Source organism: Megascapheus bottae, chromosome 6, assembly GCF_031878675.1.
Source record: "Megascapheus bottae isolate mThoBot1 chromosome 6, mThoBot2.hap1, whole genome shotgun sequence".
In the NCBI taxonomy this organism is placed as follows: domain Eukaryota; kingdom Metazoa; phylum Chordata; class Mammalia; order Rodentia; family Geomyidae; genus Megascapheus; species Megascapheus bottae.
The window spans coordinates 59,423,676-59,442,151 of NC_143514.1; the positions used below are offsets into that span (position 1 = coordinate 59,423,676).

The following is an 18,476-nucleotide window of genomic DNA, read 5'->3' on the forward strand; positions in this document are numbered from 1 at the left end:
CGTGGAAGGGCTGCAGTTGGATGTGGAAACGCAGAGTCCAGGTTAGGGACAGGCCTCGTGGATCATCGGAGCTGCCCATCCATCCTCCGGGTCCCAGGTCCTGGCATCCCAGGGGCTAAGGAAGGGAGGGAGGTTAGCTTTATATTGGGGGGGGGGGGTGAATAGTTTTACACTGTTCGGGAGATCCCCAGGGCGAGGCGGGGGTGTCGTTAGGTCTGTCCTCTCTATGTGTCCTTGAACGTCATCCACAACAGCCTACGAAGCCTGGCCGCACCACCGCCCTACACACACACACACACACACACACACACACACACACACCAGACACACGCGCGCACACACACACGCGCGCACACACACACACACACGCACTCTTCTGGCGTGGGTGGGGATCCCCCAAAGCACAGCGGCCGCAGCGGCCGCACAGAAGCGGAGCGCGCGAGCCGCCGCTCCGGGGCCCCCGCCCGGGCGCGCACCCCGCCCGCCGCCCCGCGCTTCTCACGCCGGGCGGGACGCGCCTCCCCCCCGCAGCCAGGCGCCTCGAGCGCCGAGTCCACACGGCGCTCTCACCCGGCCGGGGACCGGGTCCGAACCGGAGGAGCATGGAACCCAGGGAGCCCCGCGAGGTCCGGGAACCCGGGCCGGGGGCAGAGACCACCCCGGCGCCTCGCTGGGAGGAGGCCAAGACTGTCTACGACAACCTTACCCCCAAGAAGAAACCCAAATCGGTAAAAAGTCCGGCCTAGGTGTCGGGGGGACGGGGGGTCGCAGCCCCCGTGGGGAGGGACGGGGCGCCCCTCCCGGAGAGGATGCGGCTCTCGGCCCCGGCATGCGCCGGCGCGGGCTCGGGGTTATTTTGGGAGCTCTGCTCCGGCGCTGGTGGTGTTTTGTTTTTCTGGGGCTCGGGTTCCACGCCAGCGTCGCCCTCCCCCACGCTGTCCGCAGGCCCCAGCCCCGGCCCAGGCCAGGCGGCCCCCGGGCGCGCGCGGGCCCCTTGGCAGAGCCCGGGCCGTGGACCCGGACTCTGGAAACCCAGCGCCTCGCGTGGCGCCCGGGCTCCCCGATCCCGACACCCGGCTCCAGTCTCCAGCCTCTCTTGAGTTCCGAGTCTGGCTGGGGTCCCTGCGGTCTGAGTCCTGCGCCTCTGGTTTCGGGTACCCAATTCTAGACAGTGCACCCCAGACACGAGCTCGGTCTGCTCTCCTTCTCAGTGGACATTAGCAACCCCGGTGACTCCGTGGTGGCGTTAGGGAAAAGAACTTTCGTGCGCCCTGCGTGGTGCCCTGGGCTGCCCTTAGCCTTGTTCACTGCAGCTTCCCAGATCCCAGATCCTGGGAAGGGGCAGAGGCACCTTCCGTAGACTTCCAGTGTGACCTTAAAGTACCCGGCTGCTTTTCTCCTAACACCCGGCAGTCTCTTGGAGGCCCTCTCTGCCAACAGTCTCTCTTGGCTGGTCAGTGAGGATCCACGTACTCATCAGCCTGTGCCCCGTCTCAGGACACGTGGACGTGAACTGGAGGAGGTTCTGGAGATGGTTGGTGCTCAAGGCTCCCTCTGTGCAGTGGGAGGAGAGGGCACAGGGTGACTGCCCACCAGGAAGGCTTTTCACAGGTGGTATCTGAGCTGATCCTGAAGCCTGCGTAGTGGCAGGAGATCTCACTGGAGCTGGGACTGTGTTGGGAGAAAGCTGGAATATATGGTGTCTCATAGACAGCAGTGAGTGCCTTGGTGAGGTGCCAGGACCTGATTAAGGGGGATTAAAACTTCTAGACTAGGTTCTGTGGAGCTCATTTATTTTCTTCTTCAAACTACTTTAACGGAGTAAAAAAATGTGTAATAAAACCCAATGCAGGGAAGGCATGGTGGCTTATACCTGTCATCCTAGCGACTGGTGAGGCAGAAATGGGAGGACTGTAGTTTGAGGCCAACCTGCAGAAAAGCTGAAGACCTCGTCTGTAAAACAAACTCTGGAGGCACGGTTAAAGTGGTAGAGCACCTGGAAAGTATGAGGCCCTGAGTTCAAACTCAAGTACTGCCAGACCAAACCAAACCAAACCAACCAACAAACAAAACCCAATTCTCACGAATGTGCCTGTTGGACATTTCTGCTCCTTGAAAACCACTAATATATTGACTTGTGCAGTGGACTGATTTTTTTTTTAAGTTTTTTTTAAAAAGGGCCGGGAGTTTGGCCTAGTGGTAGAGTGCTTGCCTAGCATGCATGAAGACCTGGGTTCGATTCCTCAGTACCACATACATGGAAAAAAGCCAGAAATGGTGCTGTGGCTCAAGTGGTAGAGCTCTAGCCTTGAGAAAACCCAAGGATAGTGCTCAGGCCCTGAGGTCAAGCCAGGACTGGCAAAAAAAAAAAAACAAAACCAACAACCACAAAAAAACCCTCAGAATAAAGTTTTTCCTATAAGATGGCAAGGACTACAATTGAAAACAAAGCAAAGCAAAAATAAAAACAAAACATCTCTTTTCATTTGTAAGCTCTTAGTGAGAATCAGGCCATTCTTAATACTGTGAAGCTAATCAAACTAGAGGCTGAGCCTAAGTCCCTCACCCGCTTCTAACCTCTGATTTCAAATTTGTTGTCAGGGAAACGCCTGCATTGTTTTCATCACTTGACTCTGTAACAAATATGTTTACATATATACAACACTTGAATTTGTAATGGCAGACTGGTACCAGTCATACGTGGCAATATCTGGCTTGTATTGCACATTGGGGTTCTGTCTGAGTTCATTTGAATAAGAGGCCAACCTACTTTCTAAAATCTGGAAACCATTATTGGAGCTATTGAAGGATTTTTCAGCAGGGATTAGCTTGGTCCCATTTTCATTCTAGAAAGATTATTCTGGGCTGTTAGGAAGTGAATTGGAAAGAGTAGGGCTGGCAGCATGTGTATCAGTGAGACGCCAAGACTGGATTGTGGCTTGTGAGGAGAGAGGCATTTGGACACTGGCACAGTGAATGCTTCCTTGCTCCAAATCCATTTCTTCCCCAGACACCAAGGAACCAGAGCGCTCAGGCCCTGTGGTCAGTCATGATCCTTGGTCAGCCCTGACCCTCATGAATCTCGAGGAGGCAAAGAATCTGGAGGCTTCCCAACTTCTATTCTTCCCTGCAGTCCCCTCTTCCCACATGCTATTTCGGAGGCTTTAGGCCTCACGGGCCCCATCAGGGCCTAGTCTGGGTTTCTGCTTATTCCCAGGAGCCTGAGTGAAATGTTAAAGCCAGTGAAGGCCCATCAGAGGCCTTCCCTCCTGGGGTCAGAGGACTTCCTCCATCAGAGCTATCCTGTCCCCTTTTCCCTGAGCCTGCCTGCCTTTCTCTCTCCCTCTCCCCCTCTCCTCCCACCCTCTCTCTTTCTCCTCCACCCAGAAATGATGGCTTTTTGTTGCTGTTGTTATGTTCCTATCTTCGTTGCAATAGGCAGAATCATGTTGACCTAAACAGGAACTTTTCAGGCAGGCTGTATGGGCCCAGGCCAAAGTGATAAGCTTGTGCGTTGGCCTTAGGGAAAGCAGAAAGCTGGCAGGACCCTGACTCCCATAGTGCAGTGCTCCCAGGCTGAGTCCCTGGGTTGTTCTGACCCAATTCTCAGTGTGAGATCTGGCATCTTTCTGATTTTGGTGCATCTCACCACACATCGCCCTGTGTGAGTGACCCTGCCAGGCCCAGGAAGGCTTCTAAGCACGCTCTGGGCAGACCTCTCCACTTGTTCCTCCAGATCTGCCTGGAGCCTGCACACACAGCTGTTTATCCTCCCCAACCTCATTTCCTACAGCCACTCGTGCTCTCTAAGCCCACCCATTCCATTTCATTTGTGCCCTCAGAGCAGAGGCAGGATCCTCCCCTGAACACCTTCATTCTGAGGATAAATAGTACCCTGCGCCGAGACCCTGCAGTCTGAACATCATGTCTCCCAGCTCGGGAATACGAGGTTGAAGAAGATATGCACTAAGAGAGGTTAGCATCTTCCATGAGCTATTGAAGAGGTTCATTTGAGAAGGACTGTTACGTGGCACGGGTAAAACTAGAAGCCATCTTGAGTCTGCTTTGACTTTTCTGTGTGTCCTAGAGTGATAATTTTGTTCCTCTTTAGGGGCTATTTCTCCTATCTGTAAGAGAAAGAAGCAGAGATTCCCTGGGCTAAAGCAGAAGGTTTCCTGGTTTTATGAGAGTAGATTTTCTCACCTTCTCTAACCCTACCCTTGCCATCTTGGTCTTTTTTCCATCACACCCTCATATACACATTTTGATGTGCCAGTACTGCGTTTTGAACTCAGGGCCTTCCACTCTCACTCACATTTTTTTTTTTTGCTTATAGCTGATGCTCTAACACTTGGTCCATGCCTCCTGTCTGGTCTTTTTGCTAATTCGAGATAGGAGTCTCTTGGACTTGTCAGCGTGGGCTGGTTCTGAACCTTGATTCTCAAATCTTAGCCTCCTGAAGAAGCAGGACTACAGGCGGGAGCCACTGGTACCCAGCGTCCTCTGTTCCCTTTAGGGCTTTTCACTTCAGCCTCTTTGGTGAAGGCTCCCAGGTGCGGGTGGGACTAGGAGGTGGCAACCTCAAGGACACGCAGTAGGGGTCAGTCACTAAAAGAGGCATTGGACTGAACCTTAAAGGAAGGGCACCTGCTCCTGCCTCCTGTTGACCCCGCTGGATATGCATACACCATCTGCATTGTGGTTAAACGAAAGGCATTTTACACCTTCATTAGAAAGAATAATATGTTCTTTGCAGGGAAATGAATGGACCTAGACCCGATCATGTCAAGTGAGGTAAGCCAAGTTCAGAAGCTAGACCTAAAATATACTGAGACATGATAAATGATACAAGACTCAGTGAGACAGAAGGAGGACACTTATAGGAGAGGAATGCAAAGGTACAATGCCTATGTCTATCTGATCATATAAAATAATATTTATCAAATAAACTTCAGGGTCTGGGAATGTGGCTTAGTGGTAGTAGACAGTACCACATAAACAGGAAAAGCTAGAAGGGGTGCATGGCTCAAGTGGTAGTGTATTAGCCTTGAGCAAAAGAAGTTGGGTGGTGGGGGATTTGGCCTAGTGATAGAGTGTTTGCCTAGCATACACGAAAACCCAGGGTCGATTCCTCGGTACCACATACACAGAAAAAGCCACAAGTGGTGTTGTGGCTCAAGCGGTAGAGCTCTGGTCTTGAGAAAGCCCAAGGACAGTGCTCAGGCCCTGAGCTCAAGCCTCAGGACAAAAAAAAAAGGGCAAAAAAAATTAAGTAAAGAAATAATTCCAGGAAATGGGGGAAATAACCACATGCAAACTGAGGTCAGCCACAGGATTTTCGGAATTCTTTGATTTTCCATTCCTGTTTTAAGGTTCAAAAGCCCTACTAGCTGCTAGTCCTGTGAAATGAAATGGAAATATCAGATCCTCAGTCTCACTGGCCATATTTCAAGGTGCTTCAGAGCCCACTGGACAGCACAGGTCCTGGAATATTTCCATTATCACAGAAGAGTGCTCTTTTAAAGGATGGCACGAATCTCTGCCTTGGAAAGGGTCATTAATTCCCTGAGGATAGGGACCCTACCTGTACTGTTTCCTGCCATGTCCTCAGCCAAGTAACTATCAATGCTCTCAACTGGTTGGAGCCGGGGCTTAACCCAAGAAATAAGTGGGGTTGAGCACATGGCCTTGGTGTGGGGAGCGAGGAGAAGGCAGAAGCTTAGATCTGGTTACAAGAGTTGCTATTGCTGTTGTTTGTTTGTTTTGTCAGTTGTGGGTCTTGAACTCAGGGCCTGGGAACTGTCCCTGAGCCTCTTTGTGCTCAAGGCTAGTGCTTTACCATTTAGCCACAGTGCCATCTCTGGATTTTGAGTAGTAGAGATAAGAGTTTCACAGGGATTTTTCTGCCCAAGATGGCTACAATCCCTGATTGTAGCTAGGATTACAAGCATGAGCCACTGGCACCTAGCCTATTTACAAGTTTTGACCTCACTTTAAATGCCTCTGTTCTCATCTGAAAAGTGGGGATCATGGTTTTAGGTCTGTCAAGATCACAAATGCAGTGGGACTCTCCTGGGATCCAGGAGTCCCTTGAACAGCCTACTCTGCTCCTCTTTAGGGATTAGGAAGAGCCTAGCTGCTGTCCACGAGGGTGCTCTCCTCCTGTTCTGACTAAGGTGCTGTCTCCTTCCATTCGGAGGCTGTTATAACACAGTGGCTTAGAATGAGTGACTTATTTTGTGTGTGGGGGGGAGGGTTTACACTGTCTCTGAGATCCTCAGCTCAAGGCTACCACCCTACCTCTGGGCCTGGGCGGTGTCCCTGAGCCCTGAGCTGTTCAGCTCAAAGCTACTATCGCCCTATCCATGAGCCCAGCCCCACTTCTTTTTTCCCCGTTTTCTAGAAGTTAGTTGGAGATAAGAGTCTCGGTTCCTTTTGCGCCCTGGCTGGCTTTGAACCTTGATCCTCAGATCTCAGCCTCCTATATAGGTAGGATTACAGGCGTGAGCTACCGAGGCTTGAGTGATATATTTTTTCATAATTCTGGAGGCTAGAAATCGCAAGATCAAGGCACCAGTAGATGGGTATCTGCTGAGGAGAAAACTCTTTCTGGTTCAAAGATGGCACCTTCTAGCTGTATCCTCACATGATAGAACAGGCAAGACAGGCTCTCTGGTGTTCCTGTTTAAAACAAAATTTTGACTAATTTTGGCTGGTAGTTGGTGGCTCATACCTGTAATCCTAGCTACTCAGGAGGCTAAGATCTGACAATCACAGTTTGAATCCAGTCCAGGCAGAAAAAATGTGAGACTCTTATCTCCAGTTAACCACCAAAAGCCAAAGAAAGAGGTGTGGCTCCAGAATAAGAGAGAAAAACCTCAAGGGCAATGCCTTGGCCCAGAGTTTAAACTAGTACTGGCACAAAGGAAGGAAGGAAGGAAGGAAGGAAGGAAGGAAGGAAGGAAGGAAGGAAGGAAGGAAGGGAGGGAGGGAGGGAGGGAGGGAGGGAGGGAGGGAGGGAGGGAGGAAGGAAAAAAATAATTTGGAGAGTCATAATTATTCAGATGGAACCGTGGAAAATGAGCTCTACAGCTCTCTTGAGGTCCCTGAGGGCCCCTTGCACGTTAGCACCTGCCTGCCCTCTAGACTTCCCATATGATCTGGCCTCTGCTGGATTTTGGGTTGCCTTTGTGTTTCTTCATCTCCTCAAGTTTTCCTCCTCCCCCTTCTCTCCCCTGACAACTTCCCTGGAAGTCCTGCCATGGAGACTGCTTCTTCAACTTGTTCTATCTCATTCCCTTCTGCACCCTTTGTTTCTGAATTCTCTGCTTGTCATTCTCCCCTGCCCAACTATGAGACTGAGCTTGGAGGGCAAGAGCCAGGTCTCTACCAGGACTGCGTCTTAGTTAGAACCAGTAAATGAGCCAGGCACTGGTGGCTCATGCCTATAATCCTAGCTACTACTCAGGAGGCTGAGATCTGAGGATTGTCATTCAAAGCCAGCCAGTGCAGGAAAGTCATGAGATACTTATTTCTAATTAGCCACAGAAAACAGGAAGTGGAGCTGTGGCTCAAAGTGGTAGAGAGCTAGCTTTGAGCAAAAGAGCTCTGAGACAAGGCTCAGGCCCTGAGTTTAAGCCCCACAACCAACAAGAACAACAAAAAGTAGATTGAGCAGGGTACTGGTAGCTCACACCTGTAATCCTACCTACTCAGCAGGCTAAAATCTGAGAACCAGGGTTCAAAAGCTAGCTTGGGAGGAAACATTTATACTAGTCTTACCTCCTACTGGCCAGCAAAAAGCTGCAAGTATGACTCAGTGGTAGAATGTCAGCTTTGAGCAAAAAAGCCAAGCAAGAGTGCAAGGCCCTGACTTTTGTGGCATATATGCATGGGCATGTGCACACGCATGTGTGTGTGCACGCGCACACACACACACACACACACACACACACACACACACACACACACACTGAAGCATGGTGCCACTTCCTTCCTAGAATTCTCCCTAGGATGGGAAATCATTAAATAAGCCATTATAGTATCTATCAGTTATACTAAGAAGGAAATTCAGAGAAGAGGTATCACATGGGGTAGACTAGGACCAGGGCAGTTTTCCTTGAGGTGATCCTCTAAATTGAGGCCTGAAGGTTGAGTAGAGTTAGCAGGTCAGAAAGTATAGAAAACAAGGTATTTGGCAAGAGGGCCATTGTGGGGACATAGGTGTGTGCAGGTGTGAGGAAGGAGGAGAGGAGGCTGGAGTACAGAGATAGTGTGTCATAAAGGGCTTCCTACTCCATATTAAAGGCTGTCCACCGATGATGCGGTAAGCCACGATCACACCTGTGTAGGTGACAAACTGGAGGGGGTCAGGAGGTGAGGATGGGTTCTTGAGGGGGTTGGCTGGTCTGGGGGATGGGCTGGTGGGTAAGGGCAGTGGGGCAGAAGGAGGAGTTGAGGTTGACTTTCAAGGCTTCTGCTTGGAGAGACAGTGGTGCTGTGGGCTCAGCCAGTGGGGCTGTGGATGAGCGGATGGTGGCACTGAGCACTGAGATAAGGGAAGGAAGCAGAGATGGGGCTTAGGAGTGGAGAAAACGGTGGGAATTCAGCCTCCAGCTCAGTAAAGCTGGAGTGTCTGTCTATTAGTGTGACTTGGGCGGTTAGATACACATGTCTGGAGCTCCGGAGACAGATCTGGGCTGGAGATAGACTTCCTTATGCAATTTCCATGTTTCTGGGGAGCAGTTTCTTCCTAGGGGCAGGGAGTTCTCCTTTCATAATGGAACCATCTGGAAACATATCGTGCCTCACATCAGTCATACGTTGCCCTTTTACATTCTATTCATTTTCCTATTATGTCCAGATGGCCAACCAGACTGTACACTCCCCGGGGGGGGTGGCCCTCCTAGCTTCCATTCTTGAGCCAAGGGAGCTCTCCTCTATCTCAGCCCCCAGCTGGGTCCTCTACGACTAGGTCCTACCTGTCCAAGGATGAGCCTTTGAGGCGGAGAGACTGGATCTAGGCCTTTGCCACACTCCCAGTTCCTAGAGTAGCTGCCCCAGGGTGGGGTCTCGGTCACAGTCCCTCCCACTGTCCCTCTGCAGCCCAAGCCTCAGAATGCGGTCACCATTGCTGTGTCCTCCCGAGCCTTGTTCCGCATGGACGAGGAGCAGCGGATCTTCACGGAGCAGGGCGTGGAGGAGTACGTGCGTTACCAGCTGGAGCATGAGAACGAGCCCTTTAGTCCTGGGCCGGCCTTCCCCTTTGTGAAGGTGAGCGGACACTTCCACACCTGTGCCTTTGGATGCCTGAGTAAGGAGATGCGCCCCTCCCCCAAAGGCTTGACTGTCAAGCAAAGGCTTGACTGGGGCAGAGTCTTTGTGGGAAGAAGAGGCTGTCCTCTTTGGACTGATGCAGCCTGATGAAGGACCCCTGCTCACCGCTCTAGTGGTCCTCTGCGCAAGGACTCAGCCACAGGGCAGAAGAGCAGAACTCGGGAGGAAGTCTGGGTGCACGGATCTCCGCCAGCCTGCCCAGCCTGCCCAGCTTCCACCTCCTCTTCCCTCCCTTACTGGATCTGGGGCACCGCCTCCTGACATCTACCACTGGGGGTCTGAGCTGAAGGGTGCCCTCTCCTTTCCAGGCCTTGGAGGCTGTGAACATGAAGCTTCGGGAGCTGTACCCCGATAGTGAGGACATCTTTGACATCGTCCTCATGACCAACAACCATGCTCAAGTAGGAGTTCGTCTCATCAACAGTATCAACCACTATGGTGAGCAGAGGGGATCTGACCACAGGTTGCCCTTACAACACCCCTAGGGCACAGGCCACACCCCTGCAGGGTCAGGTTGTGTGGACTGGACCGCGGATAAACTGGGAGTGGGGGACAGGGGATGGGGAGGCTGGCACTTTAAGAAAACAAGTCAGATGCCAGTAGCTCACACCTGTACTAGCTACTCAGGAGGCTGAAATTGGAGGAGCATCATGCAGAGCCAGCCCTGGCAGGAAAGCCCATGAGACTCTTGCCTCCAGTTAACTACCAAATTATCAGAAGTGAAGCTGTGGCTTAAGTGGTACCATGTTAGCCTTGCACACACACAAAAAATAACCTCAATGGGGCCGGGAGTTTGGCCTAGTGGTTAAAGTGCTTGCCTAGCATGCATGAAGACCCGGGTTCGATTCTTCGGCACCACATGCATAGAAAAAAGCCAGAAGTGGTGCTGAGGCTCAAGTGGTAGAGCTCTAGCCTTGAGAAAGTCCAAGGACAGTGCTCAGACCCTGAGCTCAAGACCAGGACTGGAAAAAAAAAAAAAAAAAAAAAAAAAAAAACCTCAGTGACAGTGCCCAGGCCCTGAGTTTGAGCCCCAGGATTGGCGCAAAAAATATTTTAGAAAAAGGAAAGAAAAACAAACAAGCAAAACTCTCATTTGAAGTATTGTCAGCTTTCAGGATATAAATATCACTACTGTGGCTGACTTCAAGCTACTCATGATTGAACAGCATAACTGGCTCACAGGATTTCTGAATTTTTAACCACTGGCTCTTATAAACCAGCACAAACCAGCTCCTGCCCACACTCCACAGCCCCCGCCCATCATATGACTAGGAAGGACATTTACTGCCTTGCTGCCTCAGTTTCTCAGCCTATTATGGGGATAGCAGTTCTAATACGGTTGTTGGGAGTATCAGGAACAATTGTCAGAGTCAAAGGAATCTGTGTTTTGTTCAAACAGCAAGTGTTAGATCCTCCAGAGCTAGCTTGTGATAAAGGATTTCTTTTTACATTCCAGGGTGGCTCAGAGTCATAGGGAGTGAAGTAAAATTGCACAGGACAAATTCAGGACAAAGTCCTAAATCCACATATTGAAGATCCTATCTTTTTTCTTTCTTCCTGGGCCCTATGGGACTTCTTCAGCCCCTCTTATCTCTTCCCCACTCCCTACTCTCCCTTCTCACTCCCTCTCAACTGGATCTCTCTGCTTTTCTTGTTTTTGTATTTATAAAAGCAGAGAGATCCAGTTTGAGGAGAGAGAGAGAAATGAAAATCTATCTTTATAAGTTTACAAGACTTTGTTTTCAGCAACTAAGAGAGGGCCAGCTGGCTTTATTTTTATTTATTTTGGGTACTAGAGATTGAAATGAGGGCTTCGCATTGGCTTATAAGTGTATGCTCTACCCCTGAGTTACACCCCCAGCCCCCAGCTGGCATCTTAAAATACCGATTGCAAGTTGCTGGATGTAAGGGTGAAATTAACAATATTTAAGCACCTGCATGGTGGGTGCTGAGCAACCAGGACAAAATGGCCAGATGTAGTGCTGGAGTGGGGCCTGGTGGGGCAGACATTGCCCACTCTTTTATGTGTGGCATTGAGGACAATGGTACTGCATGCAGTGGAGCATTTATGGGTAACTCATCTGGCTCAGGGCAGCAGCCATTTACCAGCAAATACTTCTACCACCTATGTAGTCATGAGGACTATTTTCCTAGGTGCAGGGAGAATCTGGTTGGCTCAAGTAGGTCAGAGTGTGCCCCTTTCCAATTAGCCACAGCCAGAGGGTGGGGTCACCAACTGAAGAACCTTTTCTAGCACTGTTAGCCCCTGACAATAAAGGCTTACGGTAAGACAAGCAATTTCTCTAGTGCTGTGATCATGACTGTGCTACCAAGGAAGAATGGAGGGGCTCAGAGGAGGAATGCTGACCTAAAGTCACAGACTCAGTTTCCTCCACCACCCCTCAGAGCTAAGATGGCACTGGATAGGCACAGAGACCCTATTCTGCAGGGTTAACTCTGGCCTCACCTGAGTACTCTTGACTTCCTTCCCAGACCTGTTCATCGAGAGGTTCTGCATGACAGGTGGAAATAGCCCCATCTGTTACCTCAAGGCCTACCACACCAACCTCTACCTGTCAGCCGATGCCGAAAAAGTACGAGAAGCCATTGACGAGGGTAAGTTACAGGGAGGAGGGAGAAGCCGGGAAGTGCAGCGAGGAGTCCCACAGGTAAGAGGACTAGTCCTGAAGCTCCCAACAGGTGCTGGGGAGTTGCCAAGGTCACAGGATTGGGATCTGTGCATACATGTTAGGATCTGTCTTATAAACTGAAAACAAGATCCTATCTGGTCCATTCTCCCATCTCCTTGCCCTACTGTGTTTAGTATGCATTTGTTCATCAGCATCACCCAGACTTTCGTTTCCATGGGAAATCTCTTTACAACCTAGAAAGTTACTGTTTTCTAAGATTCTTCCAGGTCCAGTATGTAACCAGAAGTTCTAGGCCACAGCCCAATTCCAGGGCCTCCACACATCACGTCTAGCCACATGCTGAAATTCACCAAATAAAGACACTGAAGGAAGAGGCAAAGTAATCATTTCAGCTCATCTTTAGGATACAGACATCAGCTTTAGATTTTAAGTAGAGGAAAAATAGGGGCAAGGGATGAAAGTATGGGTAATTGTTAAACAGTCCTGGTCACAGATGTGGCCCAGTGGTAAGAGATGTTCAGAGGTGTGGTCCAATTGAGTATCACTTATCTCTGTATTGGTCAGGAACAGAAAATAATTGTGCCAGGTATAAGAGCTCACACTTGTAATCCTGGCTATTCAGGAGACTGAGATCTGAGGATCAATTTCAAAGCTAGCCCAGGCAGAAAAGTCTATAAAGTTGTTTGTTTATTTTTGTTGGTCATGAGAATTGAACTCAGGGCCTGGGCACTGTCCCAGGCTATTTTACTCGAAGCTAGTGCTTTGCCACTTAAGCCATCAATGCTCGGCAGTCTATGAGAGTCTTATCTCCGGCTAACCAGCAAAATACTGGAAGTGGAGCCATAGCTCAAGTGGTAGAGTCTCAGCCTGGAGTGAAAAAGCCAAATAAGAGCATGGAGCCCTGAGTTCAAGCCCCAGTACCAGCACAGAAGGACAGAAAAGAAAGAAGGAAAAAAAGAAAGAAAGAAAGAAAGAGAGAGAGAGAGAGAGAAGGAAGAAGAGAGAAAGAAGGAAGAAGAGAGAAAGAAAAAAAGGAAGAAGGGAGAAAGGGAAAGGAGGAAGAAGAAAAGGAAAGAAAAAAGTCATTGTGACACCTGTCAAACATGTTATTAAAAGGAAGGGAAAAGAAAGTCCTTATTATAATGAAGAATTCTGATTCCTGTGTGACCTTGAGCAGTCTCTGCCTCTCTTTGAGCCAGCCTGAGAGATGACCTCTGAGGAATGCCTAGTATCTCCCACAGGTGGCTGGCCCAGTACTGAGATGAGGTTAGGAGACTTAGCCACAAGTACTGGCAAAGTGAAACCCCTTCCCCGTGCCCTTGTCAAGGGCAATTTTGGGTGGCGGCCATCATCTCAGACAAGACAAGGGTAGCCTGAGGTAGCCCTTCCAGTACCTAGGCAGAGCACCCCACTGTGTGGCCTAAAGGTAGACAATTCTCTCCTCTCTCTGCCCAGGGATTGCGGCTGCCACCATCTTCAGCCCCAGCCGGGATGTGGTTGTGTCTCAGAGTCAGCTGCGTGTGGCCTTTGACGGGGATGCTGTGCTCTTCTCCGATGAATCTGAGCGCATTGTCAAGGCCCATGGGCTGGATAGATTCTTCGAGCATGAGAAAGCCCACGAGAACAAGCCTTTGGCCCAGGTGCTCTACACGGTCCCAGACCCTTGGAGGGAACAAAGTGGCTCCCTAAAACCTGCCCTCAGGCCTCTAATGTCCCTCTAAGCCCCTCTCTGAAGCCTTTCCTCCTCTTTTTTTTTTTCTGGCTACAAGTTTATTCAACACAAAATAATCCTCTCCAACTTTACTGGGGGGCAGGGGGGGGGGCTGTCCACATCCACGACCAAATCCACCTCTAAACTGAAATTCAGTTGCTGACCAGCCCCAGTCTCGGCTTTCTTGTCAGCACCAGGGGGTACAGCGCTCCTTCTGTAGGTGTCTCTGTCAGCTTCACCTCTTGCAGGCCTTTCACCCTCCAGACCTTTGGGCCGAGGCCTGCCAGTCTCGGGTCGGCTGCGGCGCAAGGTAGCAGGCACAATCTCAGGAGGCAGATGGAGGTAATCTTGGCCATACTGGAAGCCTTTGTTGGTTAGGTACCAATAAAAATGTCTCCAGGCAAACTGTTCCTTAACGTAGCCTCGAGACTTGGGAGACTGCATGGCCTTCATGACGTGAAGGTTGGGCACATTCTTGTCTGCTAGCTCTGGGTGCTTGGGCATGTGGACATCCTTCTTGGCCTCCATAACCCCCTCCTTAAAAAGGAGTTCATAAATGGCAATCCGGTTCTTCTTGGGCATCAACATCACGGCGGCTTCAGGGGCCGAGGCTGGAAAAGTTTCCTCCTCTTTTGTATCTCCAACCCCCTTTCTGAAGCTGCAGTCCTTCTGAGACACAGCTTTCTCTGAAGCGCTCATTCTCTAAGTCTCCACCCCGAGGTGAAGTTTCTGCCCCTCCCAAGAGAATGTCACTTTTCTCTCTTCGAAGCTATTGACCTTTCTCAGGAACCCTCACCTCCTTTCTGAGCTCCCTTACTCCTCCTGGGAGTGAGCCCCTACCCCTCAAGAAGCCCCTGTTTCTCTCCCTAGACCAGAGCCAGACCAGTAACCTCACTGGTGCAGCTGAACATGGAGCTTGGGGGAAGTTTTTTTTTAAATTAGGCCACTTCCTGGTATGTCTTGATCGGGGGGGCTGGGATCTTCACTTGCCCTCAAGTAAGTCAGTGATTATCTGAGGGCAGCGAATGTTTTAGAATTTGGTGGTAGAAAGGACGTGCAGTTTGGGGTAGTGGGATTCTGGGAACTATGAGTCAAGCATTTCCTTAAAACCCATGTGTGAAAGCAGGACAGTTTTTCTACTAAGGAGCTGGCAGAGGCCTAAGAGACTACTGCTCTCCTTAGAGCTCCCAAAAAAGGAGGAGTCTCCAAGACCAGGGGCTACCCTGCCTTCTCTGCAGCTGCTTTGGGAAGGACAGGCTTCAGGAATTGCCACTCTGACTCTTAATACACATATCTTCCATTGAGCATTGTTGTGTTGAGGGCTGTAGATTAAATCCATTCCCTGATCCTCACAACCTTTAGCCTGGGCCATCTGTGTATCCACGAGCAATTTCATCTTCAGTAGTTACAGATTGGCCCATCTGTCCCAGATGTTTGCAGCTGGAGACCATTCTGATTAGTGGGTGCTCATACCATCACTTCTAATTTATATATTTTATTTTATTTTATTTTTGCTGCTGGGCACAGAAGGCCACACTTAAAGAGTGCCAAAGATGAGGACATGCGTGGGTATGCATGGCAACAGTTGCCCTGGTACGGTTATTCTGACACTGCCAGTTGACAGGAAAACAGACCCCGGACTGCCCCAGAATGCAGGCAGAGCAGGCAGAGCAGAGCCACCCAAGTGAAATTTTGCACTCCAGACAGCAGGATTCCTGCTGGTGGGAGGGAGAGCATATGTTTGGCGGGACCAGACTCACAGTGACCTCTTACCTTCTCGCAGGGCCCCCTGAAGGGCTTTCTGGAAGCACTGGGTAGGCTGCAGAAGAAATTCTACTCCAAGGGGCTGCGGCTAGAATGCCCCATTCGTACCTACTTGGTGACAGCACGCAGTGCAGCCAGTTCCGGGGCTCGAGCTCTCAAAACCCTGCGCAGCTGGGGCCTGGAGACGGACGAAGCCTTGTTCCTAGCTGGAGCACCCAAAGGACCCCTCCTGGAAAAGATCCGCCCACACATCTTCTTTGATGACCAGATGTTTCATGTGGCAGGGGCTCAGGAAATGGGCACTGTAGCTGCCCACGTGCCTTATGGAGTGGCCCAGACACCCCGGAGGGCTGTACCCACAAAGCAAGCCCCGGCTGCACAGTAGCTGGGCCACCTCGCTCCACGCTCTCCATTGTACTTCAGTGCGTCTTCTGGTGAACCCTTCTAGCTCCTGTCTGCCTTTCTGCATGTCTGCCGTCATCGTTTTCTGTGCAGGGTTCTTGTGGGGAAATTCTGCAGCCCGGGGTCAGCCTTCTTACCATCCCTTCTTCTGGACAAACACTGTGCCATGATTCTAGCCTAGACAGTGGAACTGTGCAGGAGAAGATGCTTGGATTTCAAAGAGACGTTGATGAGTCTGAGACTGGGCAAGTTAGAGGATCTAGGATGCCAAGAGGACCTCAGTGAGCTCAGGGCAGTACAAAGAACTGCCGGAGGAGGGACCCAGTGTCTAAGCTCTGCCCTGACATGAACTGAATGACTTCCAGGGTGAGCTCCTCCCTCCACGGGTCTGTTTCCCCCTCCTTTAGAAGGTTTCTCAAGCTCTTCTTTAACCAGAGAAGTTTGGTTCATATAACGTGTCCCTTTGAAGGATGTGTTCATCTAGGTGAATGAATTATGAGAAGACCCGAACCCATGATAGGTTACAATGGCTTGGTTAACAGCACACAGGGTGGACTTCAGCCCTTACCTCCTCTCAGTCCAGTTGGGGACAGCAGCCCTGTCTGTATCTTTCCATGACTGGAAACCACGGGACAAGGTGACCCATCAGCTTCCTGTGACTCAATCACCTGAGCCAAGGAAGGGGAGTCCTTTAATGTACATACAAATTCTCCACCAGCCAACAGGGGGCACTGCAAGCTCTTCTTGGGGAGGAGAGTTTAGTGGCTGCCCATGCGGGTTTCCTTTGCTTCAGCTTTCGACCAAAATCGAGTTGTTTTGTTTGCCAATCCCTCAGTTACTGCATCTGTGCTGGCAGTTCCATCAGCAGGGAGAAGGTAGAGTCTATGTGGCCCCAAAATGCAGGGAGAGAAAGCAGTGTCTGAAGGGAGCAGTTGTCCAGACTGAAGGCGGTGACAAGCCTGACAAGCTGAGGTCTGATTGGAGGAGATCTCATTAGACACTGAAGGACCAAGGCAGTGACTGATACCTTGGAATGGAAGAAGCTGGCTGTGCACTAGCAAAATCCTCCTACTGTGAATAAGGCACAGGAGGCCAGTCCGTGCCACCGTGGACAGCAGTGAGCCATCACAGGGTGAGATCAGGCAAGCATGTGAGGCAGATACACACCATGGCTGCTTTCTCCGGGGTCACTGGCATTATTGCACTCAGCAGGACATGGATGAAGGTGTTTTTACATCAGACCATTTCCATTGCAGGCAAGGCTTTTGTCTTCAGAGGAGGCCTTAGGTCTGCAACTGCTTTTCTTCTCAGTGCTCCAAGCCTGGTCATAGATGTAGCATGGCCTAACAACAGCTGAAGGGGGAGGTAAGAGGGAGCTCAGTCTCACAGTCAGCTTCTATCTTGACTGGACCTCACAAAAGCCCTGGGGCCACAGTCACCCCCTTGAGAAGACCCTCCAGGACACAAGAGCCAGTGGCCACAAAAGAATGTACAGAGTTCGAGTTAGCAGATGGCATTAGGTTTGCCCAGCCAGGAAGGACCTGTGGTCTGTAGGACAGCACCAGATGTCACCTAATTCAGATAAAAGCCAGGGATTCTGGGGCCTTTTAGGTACAGTCCCCTTTTAGGTCTCTCAGGAAGCTGGGAAAGATGATGCTGGAAGCAGAAAGATAAAGGGCAGTGAACACTGTGGATTTCATTGAAACTACTGTTAATTAATGAAAACAGATTGGGCAATGGAGAGACAATGAAGGTCCCAATTCTATTACTGAAGCCACAAATGAGCATCTCTGGCCTGGGGTGGTGAGGGGAGGAGGGAGGCTTTCAGAGGCTGGACTCAAGGGCCACAAGTCCTAAGGGAAGACCAGACTAGCTTTCTGATGGTCTCATGTACTAAGAATGAACCAAGCAATTGTGTCCTCCCAAAATTTAAAGGATGGATGAGTATCAAAGCCTCAGGCTCAGCCTCAGACCAAAGTACCTGGGAAGACCAGCCACAGGTCCTGGAATACAGAGCTCTCGGATCCAAGCAGAACACAGGTCCCAGAGATGACATGCCCACAAAGTCCCAAACCCAATAGAACTGCCATTCACCAGAAGACTTGTTATGTGAAGCCCTGAGATTAATGACACTGCAAAACAACTCCTTCCCCTACACATGGGGTCACATCAGGGTCATGAGATTGTAATGGAATTTGTCAGAAAAAAAAAGACAAAAAGAAGCCAGCAAGAAAGTCCTATCCAAGATGGATTCCCCATTACAATGATAACCCACTTGTGCGTCTTCAGAGCACACTGATGATCCGGATATTGAATTGCCTCCATAGCAAGCTGGTCAGTAGCCCTGCCCCTGAGTGGCCCTGGGTGACCTGACCTGCTCTCGACCCTTCACTGTGAGTGTGCCATCTTTCTACAAACCAGCCTCCTGAGGGCTACATCAGTACTGTGGCCAGAGTCCACACTCCCATCCTGGCCAGGTCATACTGGTTCAGGGAGCTGAAGCACTTACCCAAAGCCACCTGGCAGTCAGTGGCAGCCTGGGACTCGAGCGTGGCTGAGGCCAGCCGGCCACCATCTTCTAAATTCCTCCATGCATGCAGGGCAATGCTTTC

At 50.5% G+C, this 18,476-nt stretch overlaps 1 protein-coding gene and 1 pseudogene across 1 annotated transcript; one reads left to right on the forward strand and one right to left on the reverse strand.

The window, feature by feature from the left end:
* The first annotated feature begins 521 nt into the window (after window positions 1–521).
* On the forward strand, window positions 522–17,771 carry Nt5c1a (5'-nucleotidase, cytosolic IA). The gene is made up of 6 exons (XM_090335161.1): window positions 522–728; window positions 9,106–9,273; window positions 9,645–9,774; window positions 11,830–11,952; window positions 13,443–13,627; window positions 15,482–17,771. The coding sequence occupies exons 1-6, from the start codon at window positions 603–605 to the stop codon at window positions 15,845–15,847; spliced, it is 1,098 nt and encodes a 365-aa protein (XP_090191287.1). The 5' UTR covers window positions 522–602; the 3' UTR covers window positions 15,848–17,771.
* On the reverse strand, window positions 13,633–14,600 carry LOC150062044 (small ribosomal subunit protein eS10 pseudogene; annotated as a pseudogene).
* Window positions 17,772–18,476: the final 705 nt, after the last annotated feature.

Coding starts and splice junctions, on each gene's coding strand:
- Nt5c1a (XM_090335161.1), top strand. CDS start 603: ATGGAACCCAGGGAGCCCCGCGAGGTCCGGGAACCCGGGCCGGGGGCA. Junction 9,274..9,644: donor CGGCCTTCCCCTTTGTGAAG/GTGAGCGGACAC, acceptor TCTCCTTTCCAG/GCCTTGGAGGCTGTGAACAT. Junction 11,953..13,442: donor ACGAGAAGCCATTGACGAGG/GTAAGTTACAGG, acceptor CTCTCTGCCCAG/GGATTGCGGCTGCCACCATC.